Raw genomic sequence first — 26,901 nt, 5'->3', positions numbered from 1 at the left:
GAGGGAATCCTGATCGTTCGATAATTCCTTTTGTGCGATTTCTTTGTCAGGGGTGGAATCGGGAGGGGATCGAAAAAAAAAAATGAAGAGAGATCGCGCGGTGGAAAAAAGAGTGCTAGGCTACCCGACTCGAGGGGGTATCGAGTGCTTCGGGGGTGGACGCGTTGGGTGGGGTAAAAAATTGCATTCGGGATGGCGTTGGGGTGAAAGGTAACCCGGTTAACCCCTTGTCGTAACGAGTCTGAGTTGCTCGGGAAACGATTTGGGAGAGAGATTTGGAGGTGGGAAGTTTTTTTTTTTTTTTTTTTTTTTTAACGGGAGGAACAAGTGGGTGGTTGACAATAATTTATTTCTTTACTTTTGGGATATTCAATGGATGATTGCGGTATGATGTATGAAGTAATATATAATAAAATATATAAAAATCAATTATCCGACCTCTCGATTCCCTGAAAATCGCCGTGGCTGCTTTCATCGTGCGTTCGTGGATTCCAAAAAAGTCTCCATGGCACCTCGGGGCAGGAGGCTTCGAGGAATGATGTGCGCGCGTCCCGAGTCAGCAAACAAACAAGCAAACGAACACGAGGGAGGCGGTCGGCCGCAAGAGGGAGGGGAAGAGAGAAAAAAATCTGGACCCCCGGCACGTTTGATCTCGTTCGTCTCGACTTTCGGGGGTGGCCCGAGTCGGGGACCGTGTTTGGGACTGGTCGGGCCCAAATAGCCCCCCCCCCCCTCCCCCACCCCTCCTCGAGCGACTTCGAGAAACAAGTGCCGCGTAGCGCTTCGACGTCTTTCTCCTTGACCTGTTCTCTACACCGGATAGATACCTTTCCCCGATTTCGTCTCGGTTCTCTGGTCAACAATACCGTCACCGAAAGTGACCCATCGAATCGCGAGATGCCCTCTTCGGGGCAGGATGTTCAGATTGACGACATGATTCTGTTTTTGGATTTATAACAGAAGCTGTATGTATATAAAATATGAAATGGAGCGCGAATGGTATCATTTAATTGTGATTCCATAAAGGGTTTTCCAAAAGAAGCTTTCTGATTTAAATAAAAAGTTACGACTATACCAAATGTTTTGACACTTAAATTTAAGATTTTTCAAAAAGTGGAGTCAATCGATTCGTGCAGCGAACGGGTGATATCATTACACGCGGTGTTTCGTTTCCGTCGAGAAGTATAATTTTTCTGTCCCAGCGTTTTCCGGCGCCAAGGGGTCGAAACGAGGCGCCACGACGACTCGATACCCGATATTATTGTAATACTATATATTAACGGGCATTAAATTTCCACGACTGTAAAACCATCCCTCTTTCGGGCTCGCGGAAACCACGTTGCGATTTTTCGTGCTTTTTCGAGCCCTTTTATGGCGACGAAACGGAGAGGGATTTTATTAATAACCACTGTTGAAAATCACGCGTAATAATTGTGCTCCCTCTTTAATTATCTAATATATATATATATATAATAATAAACTCGTTGGTATTTCAGATACAGAAGTAAAAGTATAAAAATAAATGATATAAATAAAAATGATGTAATGCAAAGAATTGACATACATTCTCTTTCTATTATTTATTTTTATACCTAGACTTATCCGTCTGAGACACCAACGATCATCCCTCTCGGCCAAATAATTTCCCATCCAATAAGAAAAAATTGCGAGCATCCAGCTCGAGGTCGACGGGCATCCCCCCAGTTTAATTTTCGTCGAAACAAAAGAAGAAGAAGAAAAAGAAAGATTCAAGAGCACCGTATCACCGACAACGTTCCTTCTCCCTTTGGCTAATCTCGTTACGGAAATACTTCGACGCTCTCCCGACCCTCTCCAGCCCCATTTTCACCTCGTGTCCAGCCTTTTGGCGAAAATCTCTTTCGCAAACATCTGCATTTCGAGCCGTGTCTCTTGGATCCGTTTCCAAAGCTGGCCTCTTTAAACGAGGACCTCCGCCCCCGCGAAATCGAGAGGAAGGGTGGAAACAGATCAGCGAACACGCAACTTAATCCTCGGCGTCGCGCTCCCCCGACAATTGGGAATCGTACCCTAGTCGCCTTTTTATTCCGATGGAAAATCGCGTCGACGAGACGCGATAAAATTCAAATCATTGGAAATAATGAACATTCGACTTATTGAAAAATAATGAGTATTACAAAACACCTTAAACATGAACGAAATATTGCATGCAACTTTACTGTATACAATATGTATGTATGACGATTAATATTGGGCAAACAGGCAGGAATCGAAACAGCCGATGTCCCCATTATGAGAAAATCCTCCCAGAATCGATCGTCGGTACCACGTGCGAGGGAAGCTGCCCGAAAGCTGGTGAAAGGGAATAATAAAAAGCGGCGGAGAAAAATGGAAAAACGGTCGACGTTTACGCGGCATTAGGCCACGGATTATTCGAAACCCTGGCGAAATGTTCTGAATGTGTCTCGACGCGGATCGACAACGAAGAAAGTCGACGTGCATCAGCGGGGACTATTCGCCTATTCGCGACCCCTAAACGTCCAACCCCGCGACGTCCAAAGAAACTTTCCGCATTCATGGCTTGTAGACGGCAAGTTTCACGGGCGAGGGTTGCAAGTGAAAGTGCGTTGTTCGTCATATTGGATTTTGAAGAATTTTGAAGAATTTCACGAGCCATTATTTTTATTTATACTTTTGCAATCAGGGAGCTTTTAATTACGTATATTTGTAGGAAAGTATTTTAAATAAAAAAAATAATAATTTAATAAATACACAGAAACAATATTTTAACGAAAAGTCTAAATCTCGATGAGATATAAAATTGTTTTCAAATATATTTTTTCAAGAATTTCAATAAATAAGGAGAAAAAATAAACAAAAACGACCATAATCGTACCAATCAACGAAGAATGGCGTAAGAGAAGGCCACGAAGAAATTATTGTACTCGTATCCCAAAGGTGACGGCGGCTATATTGGCCCGTTCTTGGGAGTTGAGGAGTGCCAGAAGGATCTCGATTCACCTCGAATCAAGGAATCGGCTCGAGTCGACTTCCCATTGTGCGGCTGGGCACGAAAACATCTGTAATCCGTTTAGCCGTGCAAATTTCCCATTGACGCGGCCCTACCCCTCCTGTCAAAAATCCACGCCACGGGTTTCTGCCATCGCACCCCCTCCGACCGCCGTCAACGAATGCATAATAGCCGTAGAAACTGTCGTGTCTGTTGGAAAAGCGGATTTTCCAGGAAACTCGCGGCTCAAAACGCGCGTTTTCCCATCTTGCCCATGCAACCTCGATGAAACTTCCAATTTGAACAACCATCTGACCCTTACAACACATACTGTCGAGTTAACATATTCCTTAAGGTGTAATATAAAATTTGCTAAGAGGGGAATCTACTCTTTCTAATATTAAAGGAATTTTTAATTTTTTTTATTCAAGAAGAAATAAGTTTATAGCCTCTTGTAACACAAACAACCCACCCCCTTGCCTAACATTCCCAGTCTTCGTTAAACTAAAACACAAACGACAGTCTAATCTCGAACAACCACAAAATCCAACAAAGGTGGACCAATCGAAATTTCCCTCAAAAGAATTTCAACCAACGGCCAGAAAACGCGGACCAGCCACTTTTTCCGTCGAAGAAGTCCATTGTTAGCTCGAAAGACGGTTAGGCAAATTTTCAATGAAATTTTTTTTCCGACATCCACCCCTCGTGGAATCCACGAGGTTAGGGGTGAAGTTACAGAGACGGACCAGCGATAAAAAAAATTCGAACGTTGCCGGACGCTGGGCAGGGCCCGTACGAGGACAAAGGGGTCCGAATCGAGGCTCGACGCACCAGGGGTGGAAAATAAGGAGCGGAGGGTGAAGAGAAAAAAACGACAACGTACCATGTGGCGCGTGGAAGGAAGCTGCGTGGATTTTTTTACCTCGAAAGGTGGACCAGAACAAAAAAAAAAAAACATATCGCAAGGGGAGGGGAACCCGGAAGGGGGACTTCATCCCCTGGATTTCCGAGTTTCCGAAAAATCCATAAATTTCTTGGTGCAAAAAACGGCGCAGGCTGCGCGCGTGCCCGTTGATTTTTCGTCGCGACGAACGTTCGCACGCGTCTCCGATCGGTGCCCCCCTTGCTTTTTATCTGGTTTTTTCGGTGGAAAAATTTCGTAGTTAGCCGGGAGAGGGAGCGGGGGGTGCGCGACCGCGAGACAAAAGGGGTGGCGTGTGCCACGAGGCTGCGAAAAAAGCCTGCGATAGTTGGAATTTTGTGAAAACCGCACGCGCGCGTGTCATGGATTCTTTTGGAACCGGCCTCGGGCGATTTTTTGTTGGTTAGGGGGGGTTTAATTGATTATTTTGTCGGGTACGACTTAATCTAGGTAATTTATACCGCACGTTTTTACGAAGGGAGTGGAAAGATGTATTTTGAGGTTGTTGCATTATTATTTAGATAGCGATACAACACAGACTCGTCAAGTTTGAAAATTTAACGAATCTTAAACCTTACATGCCTGAAATTGTATTCAAACAAATACACTAGAAAATCTCCAATAAATGTCACGATCGAATTCAACGAACAGACGAACCGTCTCTAGCTCTCCGCACAGTTTCACGCAATGTAAACACGTGTGACGCGTCGTTGGAAGGATAACTCGTATTACATCACCGGAAAATGATTCCAGAGGCGAAAGGCAATCAGGGCCAAATGGTGAAGCCTGGGAAATAGTTCCCACAGACGCGCGTCTCGCCCCTTCCATGCATCGTTCGTGTTTGATAAGGGCCTACTGGACTTTTTTGTGAAACAAAATCTGACCAGATGTCGGCGGGGCCCCTTCGAGGAGGCCAGGTAAAAAAATACCTTTGGGAGCGGAGCCCGTCGAAGCGCTCCTGATTCGTGTGGGAGGCTGGCTCGGTTCGTCATTAGCTCGCTAAATCAATCCTGGCAGCCTCGGGTCGGATCATTTTTACAGGAAAGCCCCTTCTGGACTGGCCAACGGGTTCAGACTGCGCCACCAGGTATATTAGGTCACTCGCAGACGTCCGGGAGCCTTCGTTTGATCGCTCCAATTTTAATTAAGTAAGAAAAACGAGTCGTACAATTTGGAGTTTTCGTTGCGAGAATCATTTGCAGTAATTCGAGAAGAAAAAGTGATTTTTTTCGGGATTTTCAAACAATTTAAGAACGAATGAAAATGAATTACATGGGTTATATACGCATCTATACTTATGTTTTTGCGACCGAATTTCAACCACGTCACCTCTATCTCAAGGTGAGTGACTGAGTTTTATTTATAAGTGTGCGAAGTCGTACAACTTGACATGACACCTCATACGCTATTCTTACATTTGTTCCTTCTTTACATTCGTTTAATTCTCACTTTACTCGCCCTATGTATAGCTCGGGTACCTCGGGTTTGGTAAAAACCCGTACTGTAGCTCCAATCGAAACATAGCTACAGTCCCTGAGGATCTATTTCAACAACATACACGAAGCGCTCAGTTTTCTCCAAAAACCTATCTATAATCAAATATCGCCATCAACGCTTCGAGATTCAACCAAGTCCAACACTACCGAACCCTGTCGCTCCTCGTTGTCGCCTGAGAGTCGCCTTCCGATCGCAAAGGGCTAAACCACCTCAAACGAAGCTTCGAGTTGTTAAGTAGATCCCATATCCAGCGCTCGTCAGTCTTCTGGAAAGAACAATCTAAAGCTCAACTGAAATTACAAGCGCTCGCGAGTAAAAAACTGAAAGAACGCGAGAGGGGCTGCGCAACTTTCCGCGAAGAGAAAGAATTCAATTTCAACTTAATGCCTTCATGAACAGCATCTTCGGGGAAGTTTAATTAAAGTCGCGCACGGTGGAAAGTGAAGATCAAAAAGCGAAACCCGGAGGGTATCAAGTGCCCGGGCAAAGAAAGCGGAAGAAAGAACTCGAGTGTAGGAACGGGGAGAGGATCTCGATCTTGATTTAACTCTGTTACACGTTCAAGTAGCTACAAGCCATGTTCAACCGGCGATGTTTTCGCGAGTGAAGCTATCCCGACGACTCGAGGAAATTAAATCGTCGACTAGAGCGGTCTGAAATGGATCTAATGGTCCATCGATGAAATCAAATCGGGGATTTCAGTGGTTCATGAGATATCCTGGATGGAGTGTTAAGTCCTTAGACGTGGCAGGATAACTCTAAATTAGTTATAGATAAGACTCGACTTGGGGAAAGTGAGAGGAGAACTAATGCCGAATTAACTAGGATGTCGTCCAGTCACCATCGACCTCCACAGAATCTCAATATTCAATGCCCCAATTATTCACATACCCCAAAGACTAACACATCTAGAACACGATTATCTTCGTCGATTCACACCCAAAATATCACTAATTCCATTGGACACTGAAACCAACGGTTACACCAATCTCCCGCGTGTTCGACTCTCCGCGATCGAGCGTCAGTAAAATCCTTTAAATAAAACGAATATCTAGAAACACCCGAGGGCAAACTCTTCTCTCTTCCAGAAAATCCCTGACCCGGGCCAAAGTCGGCTGATAACGCCAGGCGAGAAAAGCTGACCCACAAAGGCGCGAAAGACCGTCGCGAACGAACGAAGGACGGTCGGAGGAACGAGGAACGCGGAGCGAGGACGAGAGAGGAGAAGAAGCCGGAACAAGAGACAATAGGGCGAGATGCATGTTCAACATGTAGGAAGACATCGTTGCTCCTTCCAGACGCAGGGACAGGTGGCAGACTGGGCCCCGTGGCCCAGAAAGAGAGGGATCCGGTTCCCGTACGGTGGGACGAGGAGGGCGCGCGAGAGGGCATGGGAACCTGACTTTCGGGGGCAGCATCCCTAGGAAGTGAGCAAAGGGCCCCCCCCCTCTCTCTCTCTATCGTCCCGCGGCCCTCCATCCCCCTTGACCGGGGAGAGAAAATGAGAAATAGAGGGGCCCGCCCGATAGAAATGAGGCCCGACCGCCGCGCACTTAAACACACATCGGTTTCGGGGCTTTTCTGTTTCGGAAGGGATCACGGAGACTCGGACGATAGGAGTTTAAATAAGCCACTGGGTCGTCTCGACTCTGCTTGTCGAAGACCTGGAGGATGATCTGTTGGACGCTGATTGGATGAGGAGGTGCGAAGTGGGATCAGATTGTGGTTGCTCGGGATGGGTCTGTTTCTGGGGAACTGGGTCAGTGATGCTGGTTCCTCCAGAGCAATGGCAAGTTGTACTGGCTGGTTAGTAATTTAAATGGATGGGATCTTCGAAGAATAGTCCGAACGAGTGCTGGATCTTTGAAGAATACTCTTTGAGATTCTACAATGAGTCTTCTGTTTCTTGGAAACAATGCTTCCAGTAGACATACTATTGGTTTGGCGAGTAGTTGCAAGTACGAATAGATTAGTCTACGCTCTTTCGTCTGACATAAAGTAGCAGCCGATGAAGCTTCTGTGTCATGGCAATATTTTACGTGCATCTACTAATTTAAATAATAACTTCATCGAACACCTTTAAAAGTCACCTCGTATCTATAGAAACAAAAAATCCTGAAATCAGCAAAAAAATTCAAGATCCATCGTTGATTAGCAGCGCCTACATTACCGAGGACAAACATAACCGATAGAAACTGCGAAGGGCAGCAACGCAAACGCGCTCGTGTCATATTAATCTCGAATTTTGTTCCACGAACGTCGCCGCGTTTTAATAAATCTACCCGCGGTCATTAAAATCTTTTACGATCCCGTCTTACTCTGGCCCTTTTCCCCCCTCCCCAAACCTGGTCGATATTTTGTATTCGAGAAAGACTAATTACAACTAGTTCTCGGTAATAATTAACGTAAACCCGCGGTCGTAAACTCAAATGGACCAGAGCGGCTCCCCTAATTAATTCCGCAGCGTCGTCCCGAGCCGCGGAAAGGAGCTTCATTAAGGACTGGTGAATTTTAGCGCGAGTGGCTCTCAAAGACCACGTGGAAACGTGTGCCTGGGACGCATCAGTGTCCTGCGACAGGATCCAGAAGTGATCTATGGCGACCTCGGTACCCTTCCATGAGAACACTTCGTGATTTCCTCTGATTAAGCAATTAACTATCGCGATAGGCCCATCGAAGTCGTTGTACTCAAGGTGTACGCGTTTAACCATGGTGCTAGTTTAGATTTTTGGGAAAGACAAGTGCATTTGTGTTCTCGATCGTGGGATTTCAAAGGGTTAAAGTTACAATCATAAAGAAAAGAAGAATCTCGCTTCAAAAAATTCAGAGAAAAAAAAAGCAACTTCCTGTCGAAGGATTTCAAAGGAATTCTCTACACCGAAAGGGCTGTCTTTAACACCCTGTAAACACCTACTATTTTGACAAGTCCCACGATCTTGGCTCACAAAAGAAGAAACCAAAGATCCGTAATCTCGTCGAGATAGAAATCGATCTACAGGTCTTAAGTGTCTCGTTCACCGATACGGAGTGAAAGAAAATCCTCAGCCCCCCCCCCCCCAAAAAAAAAACGAGAAAAAAACTCGACGATACGCTATCGTACAAGGGGCCCGAAGGGTCTGTTCCCTGGTTCGACTTATCAGAAATCGATTCCCGAATGGAATTACGAGATCAGCCGTTCGATATTTCCTGCTTCTGAACGTTAAGCCTTTCCGGGGCCTCTAAGAAGGGAGGGGTGAAGAAGGGGGCCTTATGGGGCCGTAGAGAGGAAGGAGCACGTCGACGTGCAAGCCAACCACGGCTGGCGATAAAGTACGGCGGATAATTAATTTTATAGCTACTCAATTTCCGAGGGAATCGGCTACTGGGGGCCGCGGGGCCCACTTTCGTTAGTCGCGGCTACAAAAAAGCAGATAAAGGCCCCTGCATGCGGCTAGAAGCGAAAGAGTAAGGCTTGGTGAGTGGGGGAAGGAAATGCGACCGGAGAGGGGGAAAACATAGAAATAGAAGATGGAAGAGACACGTTGGGTGATTTCATAGGGCGATCACAAAGCTTTCGATCACAAAATTACAAAAAAAAAAATTCTATCAACCTGAAGAGCTTTAGTGTGTTGACAGTTAAATAACTCTTAAAAACGAAAGGGGTTTCATATCTCGATAGTAAAAAAATATGCAGAAAAGGAAGTAAGGAAAACTCATCTCCAATTGAAGATTTTATGTACACTACTATTCACGAAGATGGAAAGTACTGCAACATTCGAAATGATCGAACATTCTGCGTTCTATAAACGTATTATATTAGCCTCTTCAGGAGTACTAGTACCATTCGTAAGCAAAGTTTATTGTACATAAAAATAAGCTTTGAAATAATAATGTCATACATGCGCAACCTATAAATATTCATACGCCTATAGAAAAATTGAATCGTTACTCGCAAATAAATAGTCGATGAAACTCTATTGACGTATGTATCGTTTATATTTTATTTTTACGTTAGCAAACGAAGAAGAACCAAAAAAATGATGCAGAGATAACGCCACGAACAACTTATAGCAACAACGAAGAAACGAACAAAATTCGAAAGATAAATTATTGTAAGAACCATCTGAAAAGTTGAAACAGAGCTTTCCCTTAACTGTTGCTCTTGGAAGGAGAAACAAAACGGCAGCAAGTTAACATAAATAAAGAGGATCGTTAGATAAGCAGGGAGGAAAATAAAAAAAAATGGAGGAACGGTATGCATATGCCCGAGAAAAAGACTGTCTCGAGAGGGGAGAGAATATTCAGTTCGTGATGAGGCCCAGCCACAGATTTACGATCGGCAGCCTCTGCGAGCACCACTTCTTATTTATTCTCTTTCCTTTCCCTCTCCCCCTGGCCCCGTTTACGCGGCTACCGAACCTGCAGCCGTTTCTTCCTTCTGTTCTTTTCTTTGCCACTTGTTCACCCGGTACATTAAGGCTTCGCAGTCCAAACCCATGCGAAAACCGCCACGCGACTCGACATTTTTTTATTCATCGAGAGCAGCCCACGAATATTCCTCTTTCAGGTTCAATTCTTTGGACGACAAACCATACTTCAGAATTTAGTAACATCGGTTGCAGTCATTGGTTGGCAGCAAGCTATTTATTAATTTCGTTTCTAGGGATGTCGGCCGAAGCCAACTTTGCTCGACTCTGAAAACTAGACTTCTAAATATATCTAATCTCTAAATCGTAAAAATAGTACACTAAAAATAACTGCATACGTTATAAGATTCCACGTGCCAGTAATTCACGGATCCCAATTTGTTGGCGCCATTTTCTCACCCCCAGAGCCTTTTCCCTAAAACGCTCAAAGAAGAAAGGACCAGGCACGCGACGAGCAGTTCCATTTGACACGCGACAGACTTTCCATTTTTTTTTCCCAACAGGAAACAGAACCGCGAGCTTCGAAAAAAGTCCCAGGACCGGGAATAAAACGTCGAGCAAAAAAGGCTAGACGAGGCACAAGCGTAGGGGAAATCTGGTAGTAGAGTCACGCGTGTCCTAAGTCATGTCACGTTTACGTTTCAAATCTATTTTTTACTAAATGACATGGTTTCCATGGGTCTCCGTACGTATATAGTAAAAATTTCAATGTCACGATCAAAATCATTTTGTAGAAGAAAATTCTATATTTAGAATATTTAGAAAGACATTCGGGAACATTGAATTTTCATTTAGCGACCAACCATATGTCCTCTCCAAGTACGGATTTTCACACCTGCTTATTATAACTAATACGTAACATGGCGAGAGAAGCGGATTGGGTCGGGTCGGAACTGACCAGGTCCAAAATTGCCAATATCCAACTCGCGGCATTTCGTTGAGGAAGGGAGGCAGAAGGCATCCGTCGGCAAAAAGTTATCCGTCAAACGAGAGGAACAAGGGCAAGCGTGTCCGTGGAGTGCAACTACTTTCGTCACAGATCGTGGCCGATGACGAAACGCAGGAGCGAACAGGTGAAAGAGGAGAGGCAACGAGGCCCCCAGGTAAAAAGAGGAAGGTGAATCGAGTCGACTAGTTACGCTCGAACGGGCGATACGTGTACCCCGTTCGAGGAACAGGCGCGGTTCCGACCAGAGAAAAGAGGCCCATGTTGGAGGGAGACTTTAATCGTCTTTCCAGCCATCACGTGATCATCCGGCCCATAGGTAATTGCAAGTAAATTCGAATTGTCACGCATTATCACGGTAGCCTCGAGTTGTCTGAACCGGAGAATCTCGGCCAGTGGCTCTCAGTCAGGAGGCTGCTTCGAGGGGATGACACTCGAACGTCTTAAAATAGGCTCGAAGAAGGGGGAAGTGTTCCTTCCCCGCAGGAAGTCGGTTTTTGTTTTGACCCCGGGGGGATTTATTAGACAGGCCGCGTGGGAATGGATTCGAGTGTTTAAAATGGGAATTCGCCGTGACATTTAAGTCGGTAAGTGGAGTAAGTGCACCTTTTTTTGGGGGAGGGGACATGGATGCATCGAGTGTGTCCAGATTCTTCGGGGAGGAGCTGAGAGATTCTCGAGTTTGATGGATGTTGGGTGGCTCGAAATTGGGCTGACGTTTGTTTCCGTGATGAATGAATTGCGAATGGCTTGTGGGTAAGAAAATGATAAAAAGTGGTGTTGGTACAGTGATGACTTTATTAAGTGCGCTGTGTAATGGCACTGGGGTTTTAATGCCTGGAGGTACAGGTGGAGGTTGGTTTTAAAACTAATAACGAGGCTACTTCGCGAAACTGGAATCATCAAGAGTCCTATTCGTTCACCTAATATTACGGTTCTTTTTGAAGCAGGAATGAACGGAGGTTTTGTTTATGAATTTCAACACAAAGTTGCTTCATGAAAGAAAGATCGTTCGATGAGTTAATGTGAAATTTAACTTCGATTTAACTTCGTTATAGAAACATCATCAAATTCATGGTTTTAAATATCTAACGTTAAATTTCACATGACGTCAAAATTGTCGAAGAACCCGTTTTAACCTCAAACATACTTTACAAAATCATCCCCTTGCTTTTAAATCTAATCTGAAAGATTCTCTCCAACCCAACCTAAAAGTAGCTTCATAAAACAAAACTCATTCACTGTCTCCCGAACACAGGTTAAAGACGACCCGTGACACACCTGGCCCCTTCGCCTCGGGCCCCGAGGGGCCTCAAAGTCCCTAATTAGCGATCAGAAATAGCCGGTAGCAACGGATGAGCTAGAAACCACTCTGGTTCGCGGTGAACGGTCATTCGCGAGGACTTGTCATCGTCTGGCGTCTATTAAAAAAATCCTGTTTCCTCGTAGAAAATCACGGGCCCATCGTGTAATCTTGGGCCCGAGATCGTCTCTTTCCGCTCTAGCTGGATCCCAGCCGTGGCGAGTGCGTTCACACCGAATCGAGAAAGCTATCGTGCTCCTCGATCCTCGGCCCATTCAGAGAAGAGAAAGAAAGCTTTTCTGGCAAGACGCACGAAACGGACGGACGGACAGACGGTTACATAACTCCGACGGTGGGGCCCAACGGGGCCGAGAAGAGGGAGCCATTGTGCCCTGGCGATGTACATAAGGGGCATACAGGGGGCAGATCGGACTTAGAAATTTAGTACGTGGAGGTAAATGGGGTATCATGTTCAGTCTAAGGCTTAAGGACTTTTGTTTGGCGTGGGAGGCTCGCTGCTGCACTGCCCGCTGGGCCCCACCTGACCTTCCCATCTCCGACGGGTGGGGAGGGACCTCAACCTGACCCATTCATTCGGCAGCTTTTCGTTTTCGTTCGATTTCGTGTTTCGTTGCTCGGACCAGCGCCTGGCTTGATCGAATTTCGCGCTGCAGCGGGCCGCAGGAGGGCCCATTTCCCTTCGGATAACGATGGAAAATACCGATTTCTAGATAATAATACGAGTACTACGTTTAACCTCTATTTATGTTTCATTTAGAAAAAAAAATATCTCGAAGATGATTACCTAATTAATTGGAAGATATCCGAATAAGGCTCATCTGTAATGTAGGTTGTGGAAATAAAATTGTACGTAACTGCAAGGGAAGTAGAATGTTTAATCGAACCTGATTTCTCACTTTTCTGTTTGGAAGACTTCAAAAAGGAGTCTCATCGCCAGAAATACTATCATAAACCGATGATCGTAACAAGAAACGACTTAAAATGCAGAAGTCAGCAAACTTCGGCGTCGAATTTCCGGGAAGAAGGAAATCCCTTGTCATAGGGCCCTCTTGTATAACAAAAGAGACCCAAAGGATTGCCTGGCAGACAGAGCTCCCCATCTTCGTGCGACACGCCTCACGGCAGAGACTCGATTAAAATTAGATCTAAACCGATGTTTTTGAGACGGTCGGGCCCACGTTCTGGGTCCCTTTTCGAGCCGACGTTCCGCCGGCCACTTTCTTCTCTCTCTCCGTCCCCCTTTTCGTGAAGGGGGCTCCGAGGGGGATAAAAAAGAATCGAGTGGAAAAAATGACGGGCCTCTCGCTACCGTGGTGCGTGATCAGGTGAGGCTCCCATTCCGTTTCGCTGATGTACCCTCACACGTCGAGGAGAATCTGTAATTCCTTTGTGTGGCTGCGTCATCAATTGGCGCTACCAATTGTGTATTTTTATGTTGAAAATCACCTTCACTTTTTCTTACGTTACTTTATAGTTATTTAACAGCGTAGTGTGTGTACATATCAGGGGCTTAAATATTTTCTCTTTTTGATCAATACGAAAAGAAGAGTACTGGATTTACACGAAAGAAGTATTACAATTAAAATTAATTTCCACAATCACAGGTCCACAATCACATTTCACCTGTTACAAAAAAAAAAAAAAAAAAAAAAAAAAAAAAAAAAAAACACATATACAACGTTTGTATATGTCCGTACGTGGATTCTGTTATAACGATTGCATCTAAATGGCTGAATATTATTTAAATATTCGAATTCCAATTTAACGAAGTAGATTTTCATTAAGTTGCCAATAAACGTGTCACGTATTGCGGAAGAGCTACTTTCCACTGAATCTGAACCGAGTTCGGAATGCCTCGTCGTAATCCAGCGATTCGCAGGAAACGATCGAAATAAGAAAGTGTCTCGAGGACACGCCCGGTTCGATCTGGATCATCTGGCGGCGAAATCATCGCGACTTCCATCCACTGCGTTTAAATCGGCGAACGTGTCGGAATAAATTGCCCACGGGACGGCGTACTCGCGACTGGTTGGCCGATACACGTGTAACTAGGCAGAAGCACACGCGAACGAGGCTGATAAAAAGAGACACTGTTGCGAGAAATATGCAGTCGCGGCCGGCCGACTAGCACTCCGATCGAGGATACGAATAGAACGTGATATTACGTAGAGCAAAGAAATGCAGGCGGTACGCGCGACGCCGAAGAGACGTGTGTAATTTGAAAAAATTACGCTATTTCAATCGCGTTGGAAAAGTTTTGAAATACTCTACCTACTGCGCGGGTGGGCGCAGAGAATTCCTCGCGAAGATGGAGCTATTGAAAAGGTAAAAGTAATGCGTTCGACCCTATTTTCTGTCAATTTTCCTGGTATTGAAAGATTCTTTACTTTCAAAGATTTTTATTTTATTTCTTTATTAATCCTCAAGAAACACCCTGAAATTTTAACCCTTCCTATAGATAGTAATGCTCGTTAACATCAACCACCCCTCGAAAAAGTCAAGCATCGCCTGTGACACAGCCCCCGATCCGACCTAGCTTTCATAAATCCAAAGAAACGCGTTATCGCGACGGAAAACTCGGCTCGAGGGGGTCATCGAGAGAAGAGGGCACTAATCGACTCGGTTGTCACTTCGCAACACTGTAATCTCTCTGGCCGCGGTTCCCCTTTGGCCGTCGTCCTTCCAGAAGCGGAGTACGCTCGGCGGCGAGGCGAGGAACGAGAAGAAATAAGGAGAGACGGTGGAAAAAGAAAGGGTAAAAAAGTGGCTGGCTGGTGAATGAAGCTATGCACCTCCGTGCCCGGGGGGGCCCGGGATTCAAGTCCGGGGGCTAGTGTACCGTGACGAGCACAGCATCCTGCCTCATCCTCCAGCTCCCACCGTTCTTCGTCTCCTCGTCTTTCTTCCGCAAGGCTCGTCTCTCTTCGACGATCGAAACGTTCTTCGCCGCTGGCTTCGTCTTTTGGCTTTCACGACGCTACTCTCGGTATCGCTGCTCTTCTAGGTCTTCCGTTCTGTTTGGTGAATTCTTGTAATTCTCCGGACGACGTTTCAGCTTCTTCCGGCGACGCGCGCTCCTCTCGCCTTCGTCATTAATCTGCTGGCGAATTTATTGCGGAGCTTTGCGAGTTGTGACCTTGTTGACACTCGCTTTTGGGATTTCAGTTCCGAGGGACCACTTTCCTTTCTTCTGTGGACTTTCCGGCTTCTGAGTACTACATAGTTCAATCTTGAGGCAGTATCCATTGCTGCTTAATCTAACTCACGGAGGAACTTTCGAAACCAATGCACGCATCATCGAGTGGATAAAATATTATCATCTAATACATCATCAACCTGAGGCACCCAAAGAAAATAAACCAATTACTATTACTTCTAACACGTTCCTTAACAAGACTATTCTACCCAGAACAAAAACCACCCAATCACTACCCGAAGAACGCCATACTGAATAGACCAGGTATTACACGTGGGGGCCTGACGTCGATTGATGATTCCCTCCGAAGAGTCACTAATTCAATTTGCTTATCGGGACGACAGTTTGCGAGATTCTAAAGATCAATACGACCGATAAGAGGAAATCATCCCCGATGATTCTTCTCGTTCTTCCGTCGTTTCTCATTCATCGACCTCTCGATTCATGTTCCACGAGGCAGCAGCCTTGACGGTGCTGCTCCTGGTCGCTTGGTGCCTTTTCCGCTACCATCGTTCGCTTTTTGCCCTCTTTTTCGATCAACTCTTGGTCCCTTTCCTTCTGCTCCCTTTTCCTTCCACCGAGAGCCATCATCATCGCTCTCTCGGAGTCGGATCGATCGATCGATCGAATCGGGGCCCTTGAAACCGAACCGCGCCCCGCCGGAAAACCGCAACGCGGATCTAGTTAACCGCGCCGCGGAAATTATTCGCGGAATAATATCGCCAGCTCGGTTGGCATTGGTTCTCCATCGAAATGGCCCAGGTGAACGCGCCAGTCGCGCTAAACAATAGTGTTTCTGACGTTACAGTCGAGAACAAACTTATTTTTAACAATAAGTTGACGAATGACTCGAAAGTGACGAATAAAAAATCGCTCCCGATGACGCCCTCCTAGGTAGAGATTATTACAGCCGTGATTGATGGTTCCCTGATAAGTTTAGAGTTCTAATTACGATCTTCGAGTGATATTCGAGGTACACCCGTTATTAGAAGATGCTGCTCTCTCTCTCTAGGACGAGAAAACACCCGTTACGCCCGGTGTTTAATGTATCTGATACAATTTTCCACCTTTCATCGAATGCCTCGGCAATGGCGATCGTTAAAGGCAACATTCAGTTCTCGTTATCGAGAAAAATCTTTCCTTCAGCGAATTCAACGTAATTTCGCGCGCATCGACGCTCTTCATTCCGCTCCGCGCAGGAATATAATTATCACGTTTACGCTTCGTGTCGTAAACACGGTCAGAAAATTGTTAATGTCGCAACGGAGAGATTAGATTCTTGTTTCTTCTCGGTTGCTCCGCGCTACCATTACTATTCTAAAGTTTCGACGCGAGAGCATGATGCCATCTATCGTCGTTCGTGCTTGTAAATAGGCTGCTGATGTTTACGCAGATTTACTAATTATTACAGACTGTATAGACACGAACAAAGACGTAAAAATTCACTGAAAATTGAATAAGAAATGGAAAGGACGTTCTATATGTAAAATATTATAATTTCGAAAAAAAAAACGAAAGGCAATAGCTCTCGATTTGATCGAGCTCTCGATGCCAGTGATCGCGTCGCGCTAGCTCGAAGCCACCGTGACGGAAAAAGGAAAATCGCGAGCGTTCGGGCGGGGTCGGCGGAGGAAAGAAAAGGCGGAGAAGGCCGCCGCGGATTCCTTTCGACGATAGTTAATAATTAGCGTTACGACGAACGGCGTGGCGGTGTGTCGGTCGACGTTCGTTACGTATTATTTTACAGCCGGACGATGATTCTTATTGTAATTAAGCGGCAGCGGGCCCCCGGCCACCGGGAATCGTAAATTTCGAGTTTATGGAGACAGACGGGAGCAGCGTGGTAATATTAATTGCGCATCGGCCGTAATGGCCGGCCTCCGACGCCATTGTTTTGTCCGCTGGAAAGTTGGATTCGTGGAGGAAACGAATCTCCTTCGAGAGATCCAGGGATCGCCAGGATTCGTTTCTTCAGCGTTCGCGCCTGCTTGCTTTACCGACGTTATTCGTTTTCGAAAATTAATTCCGTTCGTCTGTGGGACAATTTTAATCGACTCGTCAATCGTTGCAACTGTAACGTAAATTTACACGAGTCATTTTCAAATCTCCAAACGATCAGAATCGAGCCGAAATCTACCGTGAACCCTTTCGTGGATCCTTCCTTCTTCGACTGAGCTATCGATGGCCCTAATTCGATCGTACTCGCAACCCTATCTCGAGGCGTCGACGGTGTCGATAATTGCGGAAGTGATGGCGAGATTAGCAAGGATAGGGTAGGAGGGAGCGGCACAGCTGCGTCGTTATTATCATTCTCTTCATTAAAGGACGATCGGGGTAACGATTTAATGGCTTTCTGGGTCTTATCATCCGCGGACTCTCGCGGCCCGAGACGCTCATTCGTCGGCCGCTTATTTCAATATTACAGTGTAATAAATAGCGAGCGTACACGTCGAGGATTAAATCGACGAAAATTACAGATCGTTCGGGACGATGGGGACAGGCGGGACGGAGGAAGGAAGCGGAGACCCGCAAATTACATAGATCTCGACCAACGGTACCACGCGTATACTCTGGGAATTTTTCATCCGTGTTGTTGGGATAAGAGAGACATTGGAAGATAGATAGAGAGAGTGGGTTGTTGCGGAGCACTACAGGATCGTTATCGAGAGGGTCGACCACCCCTGCGAACCTGACTGTGACTCGAGGGTGGCTGAGAATTTTGCAAAGTTTTCGATTAGGAGCACTTGCTAATTTGATGAGTGTTGATGGAGATTATGAATCGTGATTGTTGGTAAGATGCTGCTAACGAACAATAAATAACCCAGACCTAACCCTAAAGAGTCAAGGCTCGGTTTCAGATCCATATCGATCCAATAACGCGTACAGAAAACGCTCGGTAATTACCGTGCACTGTCTCACAGGCAAATCGACATACTGGCGCTTAATAACAGGCAATAATTGCTGTTTTTCAACGGAAACGGGCAAGGTATATATGTTAGATCAACCGCGATGCGTTTCACTGGCCTCCGGTCTATGATAATCCGTCCTATTCTATAATTGTCCGGTGAATATCATTAAATTTTAACGATCCGTCTTATGGCATGTTGCGCCGAATGTCCTTCGACCGCTGATTTCTCGTATCTCCTTTCCTTGCTTCTTCTTTCATCTTCTCTGAATCTCTTATCGAGAATCTTTCTCTTGCTCTCTGCCTTCTCTTCGGCTCCATGCGTACTTTATTAAAAGCTTCTTTAATAATTTCTTTCATATTTTACAAAGAAGCGATTCAGAATGATGCACTTTCTGGGTTATAGAGAATGGAAATGCATTTTACTCATATTTCATCGTTTAGGTTAATATTCAATAGTTTGAAATGTATTTATTCGAATAAAGTGGATCAGTTTGATGCTTCATTGATCAGAAGGAATGCAGGTGTCAGCGATCATTTCTCTTCTAGTGAGTAAATAAAAAATTGTATAAATTGTTTCAGTAGAAGGATTACCTACAAAGTCTTCATTATTAAACGAGTCATCGATTACGCAACAGAATTAATTACGTTTCGATTGGCAGTGAAGAATGATCATTGCATGTATATCATACCATATTTGTTTTATAGAAACGTAAGATCTATCTTTCCGAATTTCCATCATTTCCATGATCAAAATTTGCCCCAATCTGCCCACTAACAGAACTTGGATTGACATATTCATAAATAAATATCATGTTCATAACGACTCTCCTTTATAGGAAATGCACGATTGCCATGTAAAAACTCAATTATTTTTTTGAAATTCAATTACACCATTTTCAGACTCTCGATCTATTATTTATGATACGTATCGATCGTTTTGATCGATTTTGATTAATCCTACTTTTTGCTGATTGCGTCATCCCTCTCTTACAATTGGGGATAAATATTCATCATTAAATTCTCAATGATAAATCACCTGCAACTAATTAATATTCGCGTTCGTGTATGTATTAAATATTTATATTTCATTAATGTTAAGAGTTTATCGGTTACGCGATTGATACAGATGAAACTTATGTTTATCAAAATGTTCGTTTCGATCAAAGACTGAAAGGGGCAAATTGTCAAAATACAAAGTGTTAATTTTGTGAGTAACTAATAAATAAAATTGTTCTAAACGAGGCTCGAGAGGAATCCTAATGAAATAATATGAAGATCGATCTATTCTGCTTTCTTTTAACCCATCTTCCCAACAAGTTACCAAAGAAACTTCATTAGAAGCAAATATCGCAAGCATTGCTAAATAATTCGGAGTCGAAGTGGCTTCTGCTCGTTTTAATTAATAAAGAAAAACAAAAAAAAACATAAAACAGTCGAACAGAGAAAAAGGGTGTTATTATGCGCGGTAATCCAAAGAGGATAATCGCGAGAGCGCCATTAGGCTATAAGAGAAAACGAAAAAGAGCCGGAGAAAATACGGGGACTTGGAGGCTTTCACGATCTCTCCAGGAGGCAGTTAAAGGATTACAGGACTTTTTTAAATCTGCAAACAGCCCGTCGGGAAAAGGGTTAGGAGGAATCTTTAGGGCGACGTTACCCGTAAAATCCGCTCGTAAACGCGCAGGGGAAACATCGACGACGGCTCAATTTTCGAAAATCGCCTCAACCCTTCCGCTACCTGCCGCAACAGGCCAACGAACGCCGCTATAGTAAAAGAGGAGCTGACGACCGTGTAACTGCAGCTACCGATAAACACTCGCTGATCGTGTTTGCAAACGTTTTGAGCATCGACTAAGTGGAAAGGGGAGATTATCAGGCTGCTTTTTAGGTTGCAGAACTACTCGAAATTATACTAAATGAGATTCCAATTACGCCACTTTAGCGACACCGCAATTATCCGAGCTGATAGGGGGAAACGACTGTTGGCAGTAAAAGTGCGACGAAATCACGTCTTCTTTGGGAATTAATAACGTGGAAAGGAATGCAGCCACGTACTTTTAATTCTGCGGGATGTTTGTGTGCCGGTCGAAGATTGAGAAAATATTATTTTGGTTGTGTTCATGCGACGGGTAAAAATTTCAAAAACGAGATGTGTCGTAGTTGAAATTGATTGCAATTACTCGAGGGATCAGTTTATAGCCTTCTGAATCACAAATTATTGCAAAAATATTATTTGTTTGTATGCAGTACTATCACCGCCAGGGACAATCGATTCGCTCGATCAAGGTTAACGTTTGACGTCTAAGGGCTAAGCATACTTGAAAGTACGATAATCCAGGCCTTTCGACGCGCTAATCCCCGACTCCGTCGTGGATTACAAGATGTAAACGGCAAGTCCTCGTCGTAAACGAGCCGTGCGACGGCTCGATTTCGAAAATCGCTCGCCTCTTCTTGGGCCTAACCCGTTCACGCTACCTGCGACCCTCCGCGACGCGTCGACGATTTTTTTTTCGAGGGTGGGAAGGAGAAACGAAGGCGGTTGAAATGGGAATAAAATCGATACTCGTGTGTAGGGTGTGAGCGAGCTGGAAGCAGGAGGGAAATGATTTTTTTATAGCTAGGGGATGGAATATGTTAAGATTTCAAAGGGGAAAATTGCAGTAATTCGCGAGCAAGGTTCGTCTCGAGGAACTCTTTGAGTGTTGAACGAAAATTAAATGAAAAATCATATTGGTTTCTATATGGTTTCGAAAGTAGATAGAATTATTTCTAGGTGATTGAACAATAATTTTAACGTGTATGTTATACTTTTTTTCTTCGTTGCATGAAATTCCTATTTGGATACGAAATTCGTCCATCCCTAAGACAAAAGGGTCGAAGGGATGGCTCGAGTGCGCGACAGATAGTCAAGGAGGGGAAATTAGGAGAAAGTCGGAGAGGGTGCTCCCTGGTTCGGGCCCTTGTACAACTTCTATGGCGTATTACAGCGAGGAGAGAAAAGTGGTTGCCAGCTGAATGGCCGGTGTTTTACAACAGTGGCGAGAGCCGAATAACCCTCGTGGCTTTGTTGAATCGCGGCCTCACGAATGTACCTGCGGTAAAAATCAGCCACTACTGTGCGCGGAAGCCTCCAAGGGCCCCCCCCACAAGAACCGTAAAGGGTTAAAACGCCATAAAACAAGGCATTATCGACTCGTAGGGGGCGGGTAAAAAAATGTCCAGTTACGTTTACGCGGGGAAGCTTAATTGCACCCAGGCTTGTTTTATTTCTCGACGGATTTGCGTGTTGTGTATCTCCTGTTTGCACTTGGGATTGGGTAACTGTTTTCTTTGCCTTTGCGTCGAGGAGGACTCTCGAGGAGGACTCTCGTCCCACCGTAAATTAGGAGGAAGTTTACTAAGAAAAAGGTAAACAAACGAAGATCGTTGTCTATTGGCTTGCAAGAAAGCGGCATATCGAAATTGTAATCTGATTTAATGGAGCCTGATGCGATTGTAGTAGAATTTAAGACGTAGCTTGTAGGATAGTCCAATGTACGATTTTACCCTATGCTATTTCTTATTTCAGGAAATCTCATTCCGACCAAACCTACGCCGAATAATGCTATATTTAAAATTAAGTGCATCTGGAAAGTGAAAAAAAAATGATAAATTTGAATTATTCATGACTAACCTGGGGGCACATTTTGCACTGGTACTTCCTGGGTGGATGAGAGTGCGGTCCGCCTAAATGGGGGTTCAGGTGCGACGGATGAGAGGGTTTCACGGTCAAAGGCTGAGGAACCACCAGCAAACTCGCTGGCGGACTTCCGCTGCTGGATCCCCCGGCGCCTCGGTATTGATCCTCTCCTGAAATTCATCGATTACGTCAGAGGAAACTTATTGCTTGTTTATCGAGTGTATTAAATAAATTGTCACTGTGCACTCTGAACTGGTTTAGCCTGTTTTCTGGTAAACGATAGTCCATGTATGACGTTTGGCTTGAGGTTAGTTAAATGAGGTAAGTAGATCTTATCTACTACGTATTTAAAGATATTGCCTGTATGCATAATAATCTCGTTTCTTAATTAATTTAAATGAAAATACACGCGATCCTATTCCATTTTACCATTATAAATCAAAATCCTCGAGAACCTTAGAATACCGTTTGCAATAAACTGTTCCCTTCTAGTTATCAAACTTTCTCGACGAAATTTCCGTCGGTTTAGGAGATCGCAGTCGAAATCGACGCAGCCCTTCCCGATAAATGTCGGCCGATGATAATTAATGGAAGTTAGCCGAGAGATATGAGGAATTGCATCGAACGCGAGCGCGTACAGTAGAGAAAGAGGCACGCCGTCCGATTGACGCAACAGCGAGCAAGCAAGGGGCAAGGATCCTGGGCAGGTTGCAAGGACGAGCGATCCTGCGTTACGAGTGGCTGTCATTAAAGGCGAGTTGTCGATATCGAGATCGACGCACGCGTGTCTGCAGGTGCATCGGTTCCGTGTGTGAGTGAGTGCTCCGGCTAGAGCTACCAGCGATCGAACTCGTTTACGTTTCTAGAAAAATTTTTACTTCGTCTTTCTTCTACCGTCGGCTATCTCGTTTACAGCCGAGCCATCTTTTATTTTCGATGGATACACTTTTTAACGATCGACGAAAGAAAATAAAAAGGTATTTATTTAATTAACGAGTTCAGGAAAATTTTCGGTACATTCTACTGCACATGGAGTTTTTGCAAAATTTTGAAGCATCTTTTTAAAGCCCTCTTTATTTCATTTGAAATTTGAAATACGATAGTTGAAACAGTAATGTATTTGGTTCGAATTAATGAATTTTTTATAACCGAACGACTTGATAGATTATTTTGGAAAATCGAACGGCAGCAGACGAGATGATTGCCGAGTATTTAACGCAATAACAGTTTTATCCAATACCTAATTTGCATACGAGTTCGATTCCACGGTAAACACGATGGCTGCGTGTCACTGTAATTACTGTTTGTCCGCATCTAGAACGATGATGCCTCAATCGCGTCTCTCTTATCCAGCAACGATAGAATTCCAACGCGATTGGAAAACCTTGAGCTACAGAGTATTGTAGAGCTTCGGACCAAGAAAAACATTTTAAAAATACACCTGGACCTTCTTAAGTGGTTACATCGGTGCAGTGGCGCTAAAATATGTACATTGTTACTTTGGAATTATATTTTAAAGAATACGCATTTAAAAGCGAACGTTAGCTTTTATATTTATGAAAAGGGTGGTTTAGCATGTTATCAAAAGGGTGCAAGTCTATAATTTTCGTTGGACGTGTTATAATTTAATAAAACTGAAAATTCATACTTTGGGCACGAGTTTGAAGGAATAATTTTGAATTTTTTAGAAATTTAACTATTTTATGAAGTACGTAGAAGGCAAGCTATTCAAGTTGTTTACAAAAATAACTCGCCCTGAAATAAACAACGTCATGTAGAATGTTCAGGCCAAAGTTGAAAGTGCCAGGGCAATTATTTATCGAGTTATACTCTCAACGCGAAAAACATGGTTTCCTGAAAAACGCGATTAAAGTTTACGGTCGCGTATGCTCATTAGCCTAGCACACCTTTCAAAATAAATTCATAAGTTCCGTAATTTTTTGAATGTCCATGCTGTAATAATAATAATAAAAAAAAAACAAGGAAAGAAGCTTGATCTTTCACTTTCTGCACTGATATAATCTTTCGAAACTCTGTATTTGGGATTTTTTTGTTAAAACGTAAAATGTTTCGATAACAAAGTGCTTTTCAAAGTCGTCAAAGCTGAATCATTCCGTCTCTTGTTCCGTGTTGCTGTTTTACTGCGCTCTCGCATCCCTTTTATCTCTCCCTTTTTCTTAGCCTCGAGGCCATCTTTCCTGCAAGATGAATTTTAGTGCGCTGAGAAAGTCGGATTGCCGAGTATAAAAACCACCGGAAGCATTAGGCGCATTAAATGAAGGAAGCTGTAATGAATTACGTATCTGATCTATTTCCTGTTGGGGAAATACTATCGAGCCGACCTTGGTACGGACATTTTGGAAAAAATAAGATTCAATTACTCGGGAGCTACCCAGCCACCGAATTAACCCCGCAGCTTTCAAACGAACGCATCTGCGGGCTCTATCGATCATTTTCGTCTCTCTTTCTCTCCTCTTCCTTCAAATTGGCGAAATCATTGTGCTCGAAACAAAGAAATATCACGAGGAATGATTGGAAACGAAGGGAAAAGGGATGGTCAATTTTGTTGGTTATGCGAGCAGATATTTACTGATATAATATTGCTTTCTAAAGGGGTTCGATCAAAGGAAGTTGGTTCTATTCAGGAAAAATGAAAATGGATAAAGATTGAAAAGTAGCAAAATCCATATAACGTATACTGTTTTACATTTTCAGTAAGTACCCACTGTGATTATTGAAATCTATTGCAACTACTACTTTTGTAATAAGCATAACAACTTCCCATGAGTGCAACTTAATTTTAAACATAATCGCTCCACTTTTATAAAACCTACAAATCATTAAAAGAAATTGACTGGATTTTTATGTTCTATCCCGTCGAAGATCGAAGAACGAGTAAACAATAACAACGACAAAACGGAGTTGTCAATAACTATGACAGAAAGGAATCACGACGCTAATTAGTCCGTGGTTGTTAAACCTTGACGAGCGTCACCGCGTTAACGCGACGCGAAATTTTTGCAAATCACGTTTCGCCGTACTCTTTTTTTGTCCTAGATCCATTACCGTCGCGTTATCCGGCATTGCTTCCGTCTAATTGGCTGGCTCGCGTGTGATTGGTTTGTACGTATGCAACCACGACACTTTAACCTCTGACTAAAGATGTGCTATCCTGTATTCTCCGGTATGACCCGCGATGTGAATCGATTCGCGAGAAATTCCAATCCAACGATCCCCCTTCCTTCCCCTAACACTCACACAATTTAGTTTGCTCGTGACTCTCCATTAGTCTGTTGGTACCCATTGGCCCCCTTATAGCTCGAGTACCTCGGGATTGCTAAATCGGTAATCAGTCCACGTTGAAAATATTCCTAATAAATAAACATCATTTCTTTCTCTTCAAAGAGGAAGTTTTTTTAAAAGAATCTCGAAGAATTACTTTAAAAAAGAAAAAAAAAACAAAGCATCGCCTAGTGACCCGGGATCCTTCCCGACCGAGAAAATCGCGAGTGTCGCGTTCGAGATCTCGCGAAACTACGCAGAAACCTGGCACACGTTGGCCGCTCTTTTCCGCGGTTGCGATATTGCGTGCGGTAATTGCTGGCCGAAGGGGAACCTGCGTCCCCCTCCGTCCTCCGTCCAACCGTTAGCAGAGCGAGATAGACGAACGTTGGGGCCTCACGGTGCACGAGATCGCGTATGCAAATGATAATTATCGAGTTCAAGCGCGCTGGAAAGATCAATTAGTTGTGCCGCGTGGAGAACGTGACGCGGCTGTGATTCTGCGAGCAACGGTTGGACGAAAATATCGTGATACCGATCTGTACCGTGCATCCAGGCGACAAACGAGTGACGGCTAGTCGCTTGACGACGATAATCATTTTCTAATCGAGCTGTGTGTCTTTTTTTTTTTATTGCGAACGTTATTTCTTCATCTCAACGAGTGTAGCTCGCATGGAAAATATTTTCACCGCATTCAAGAGAGCGTTCGATGGATGATTTTCTACTATTACGTTATTTATTATATGTAGGATGATTCTTTAAATAAAAATTTTGATTCGACAAGTACGACTCGGCGAGGGGTTATAGAAGGGGAGAACATTATTGCCGCTCGCTTCGATACATACCTTTAATCGAGAGTCGCGGCTTTATGTGTCATACAGCGCACGCGATGTGCTCGAGGAGTCGCATGCGGTAAAAACTTGGACTCCTTTTTATGTAGATACGTTTCGTGTCTTTCAGACAGCATATGTCTTTTATTTCATGCATTTCATATTTCATATATTTCGTACTTTTTCACATTTCATATTTCATTCATTTTAGTCATGTCATATATTATTTGTTCAATACTCCATACATTTTATGCACTTCGTGCATTTCATGAATTTCATTTACTTGAGTAATAAGTACTTTTGCCTGAAAAATGAACATTTCTATTTAATGCTTGTCTATTCCTTGTGCTTCTCAGCAGAAATTGGCCAACTTCTTCAAATAACTCGAATACCTCCTGTTCGACATCATCATAAGTTTTATATTTTCCCCCATCTGGATAATGTCGCCATTGATCCCGAATAAATAGTAATCAGTGGACGTCTGGAGAATACAGTGGACGCGAAATCATTTCCTGATCGAGTTCTCTTATTTTGCGTACAGTGATTTTCGCAGTATGTGGCCTGTCGTTATCATGATGCGGAATAATTCCTTTTCTGTTGGGCATTGCAATATGCTTTCCGATGTTTGCTATGTTTTAACGATTTGGCTGACCAAGAAGCAAGCTTCCATCAACGTGCAAGTGAGTGAATCAACAGATTTGATGGAGGAGAACAGAGGAGTATTAAATTAAGATAAATATGAATGAACGTTACATCGGTCTGACGTCGTACAAGAAGTTACACTTCAATAAATAGAACACGACAACAAAAATCGCCTCAATGTAATGAAAGAATTACCATATTATTTACACGATACAGTCAGACGGCAAAGACAAAACATCGAGCGTTGCGAACGCCTTAATTCCGCGTTTCCATCTCGACG

The 26,901-nt window shown here is 44.0% G+C and overlaps 1 protein-coding gene and 2 long non-coding RNA genes across 5 annotated transcripts in view; 2 read left to right on the top strand and 1 right to left on the bottom strand.

The window, feature by feature from the left end:
• Nucleotides 1-26,901, bottom strand: part of LOC128891822 (zinc finger protein rotund-like) — a 184,384-nt gene that overhangs the window by 49,584 nt on the left and 107,899 nt on the right. For all 3 annotated transcript variants that reach the window (XM_054151660.1, XM_054151661.1, XM_054151659.1), the window contains exon 5: nt 21,862-22,037. In XM_054151660.1, the coding sequence (XP_054007635.1) occupies nt 21,862-22,037 (176 nt within the window). The remainder of the gene's footprint in view (nt 1-21,861; nt 22,038-26,901) is intronic.
• LOC128891836 (uncharacterized) lies at nt 14,036-21,857 on the top strand. The gene is made up of 3 exons (XR_008460927.1): nt 14,036-14,409; nt 14,543-14,839; nt 21,757-21,857. It is a non-coding gene; the product is annotated as an uncharacterized LOC128891836 (long non-coding RNA).
• LOC128891835 (uncharacterized) lies at nt 16,923-18,863 on the top strand. Its single transcript, XR_008460926.1, has 3 exons — nt 16,923-18,071; nt 18,139-18,266; nt 18,768-18,863. It is a non-coding gene; the product is annotated as an uncharacterized LOC128891835 (long non-coding RNA).

The sequence above is a fragment of the Hylaeus anthracinus genome, unplaced genomic scaffold (genome assembly GCF_026225885.1).
Source record: "Hylaeus anthracinus isolate JK02 unplaced genomic scaffold, UHH_iyHylAnth1.0_haploid 12002, whole genome shotgun sequence".
NCBI lineage: Eukaryota > Metazoa > Arthropoda > Insecta > Hymenoptera > Colletidae > Hylaeus > Hylaeus anthracinus.
Note: the sequence above shows the minus strand (reverse complement) of the source record. Positions and strands in the feature narration are given on the sequence as shown.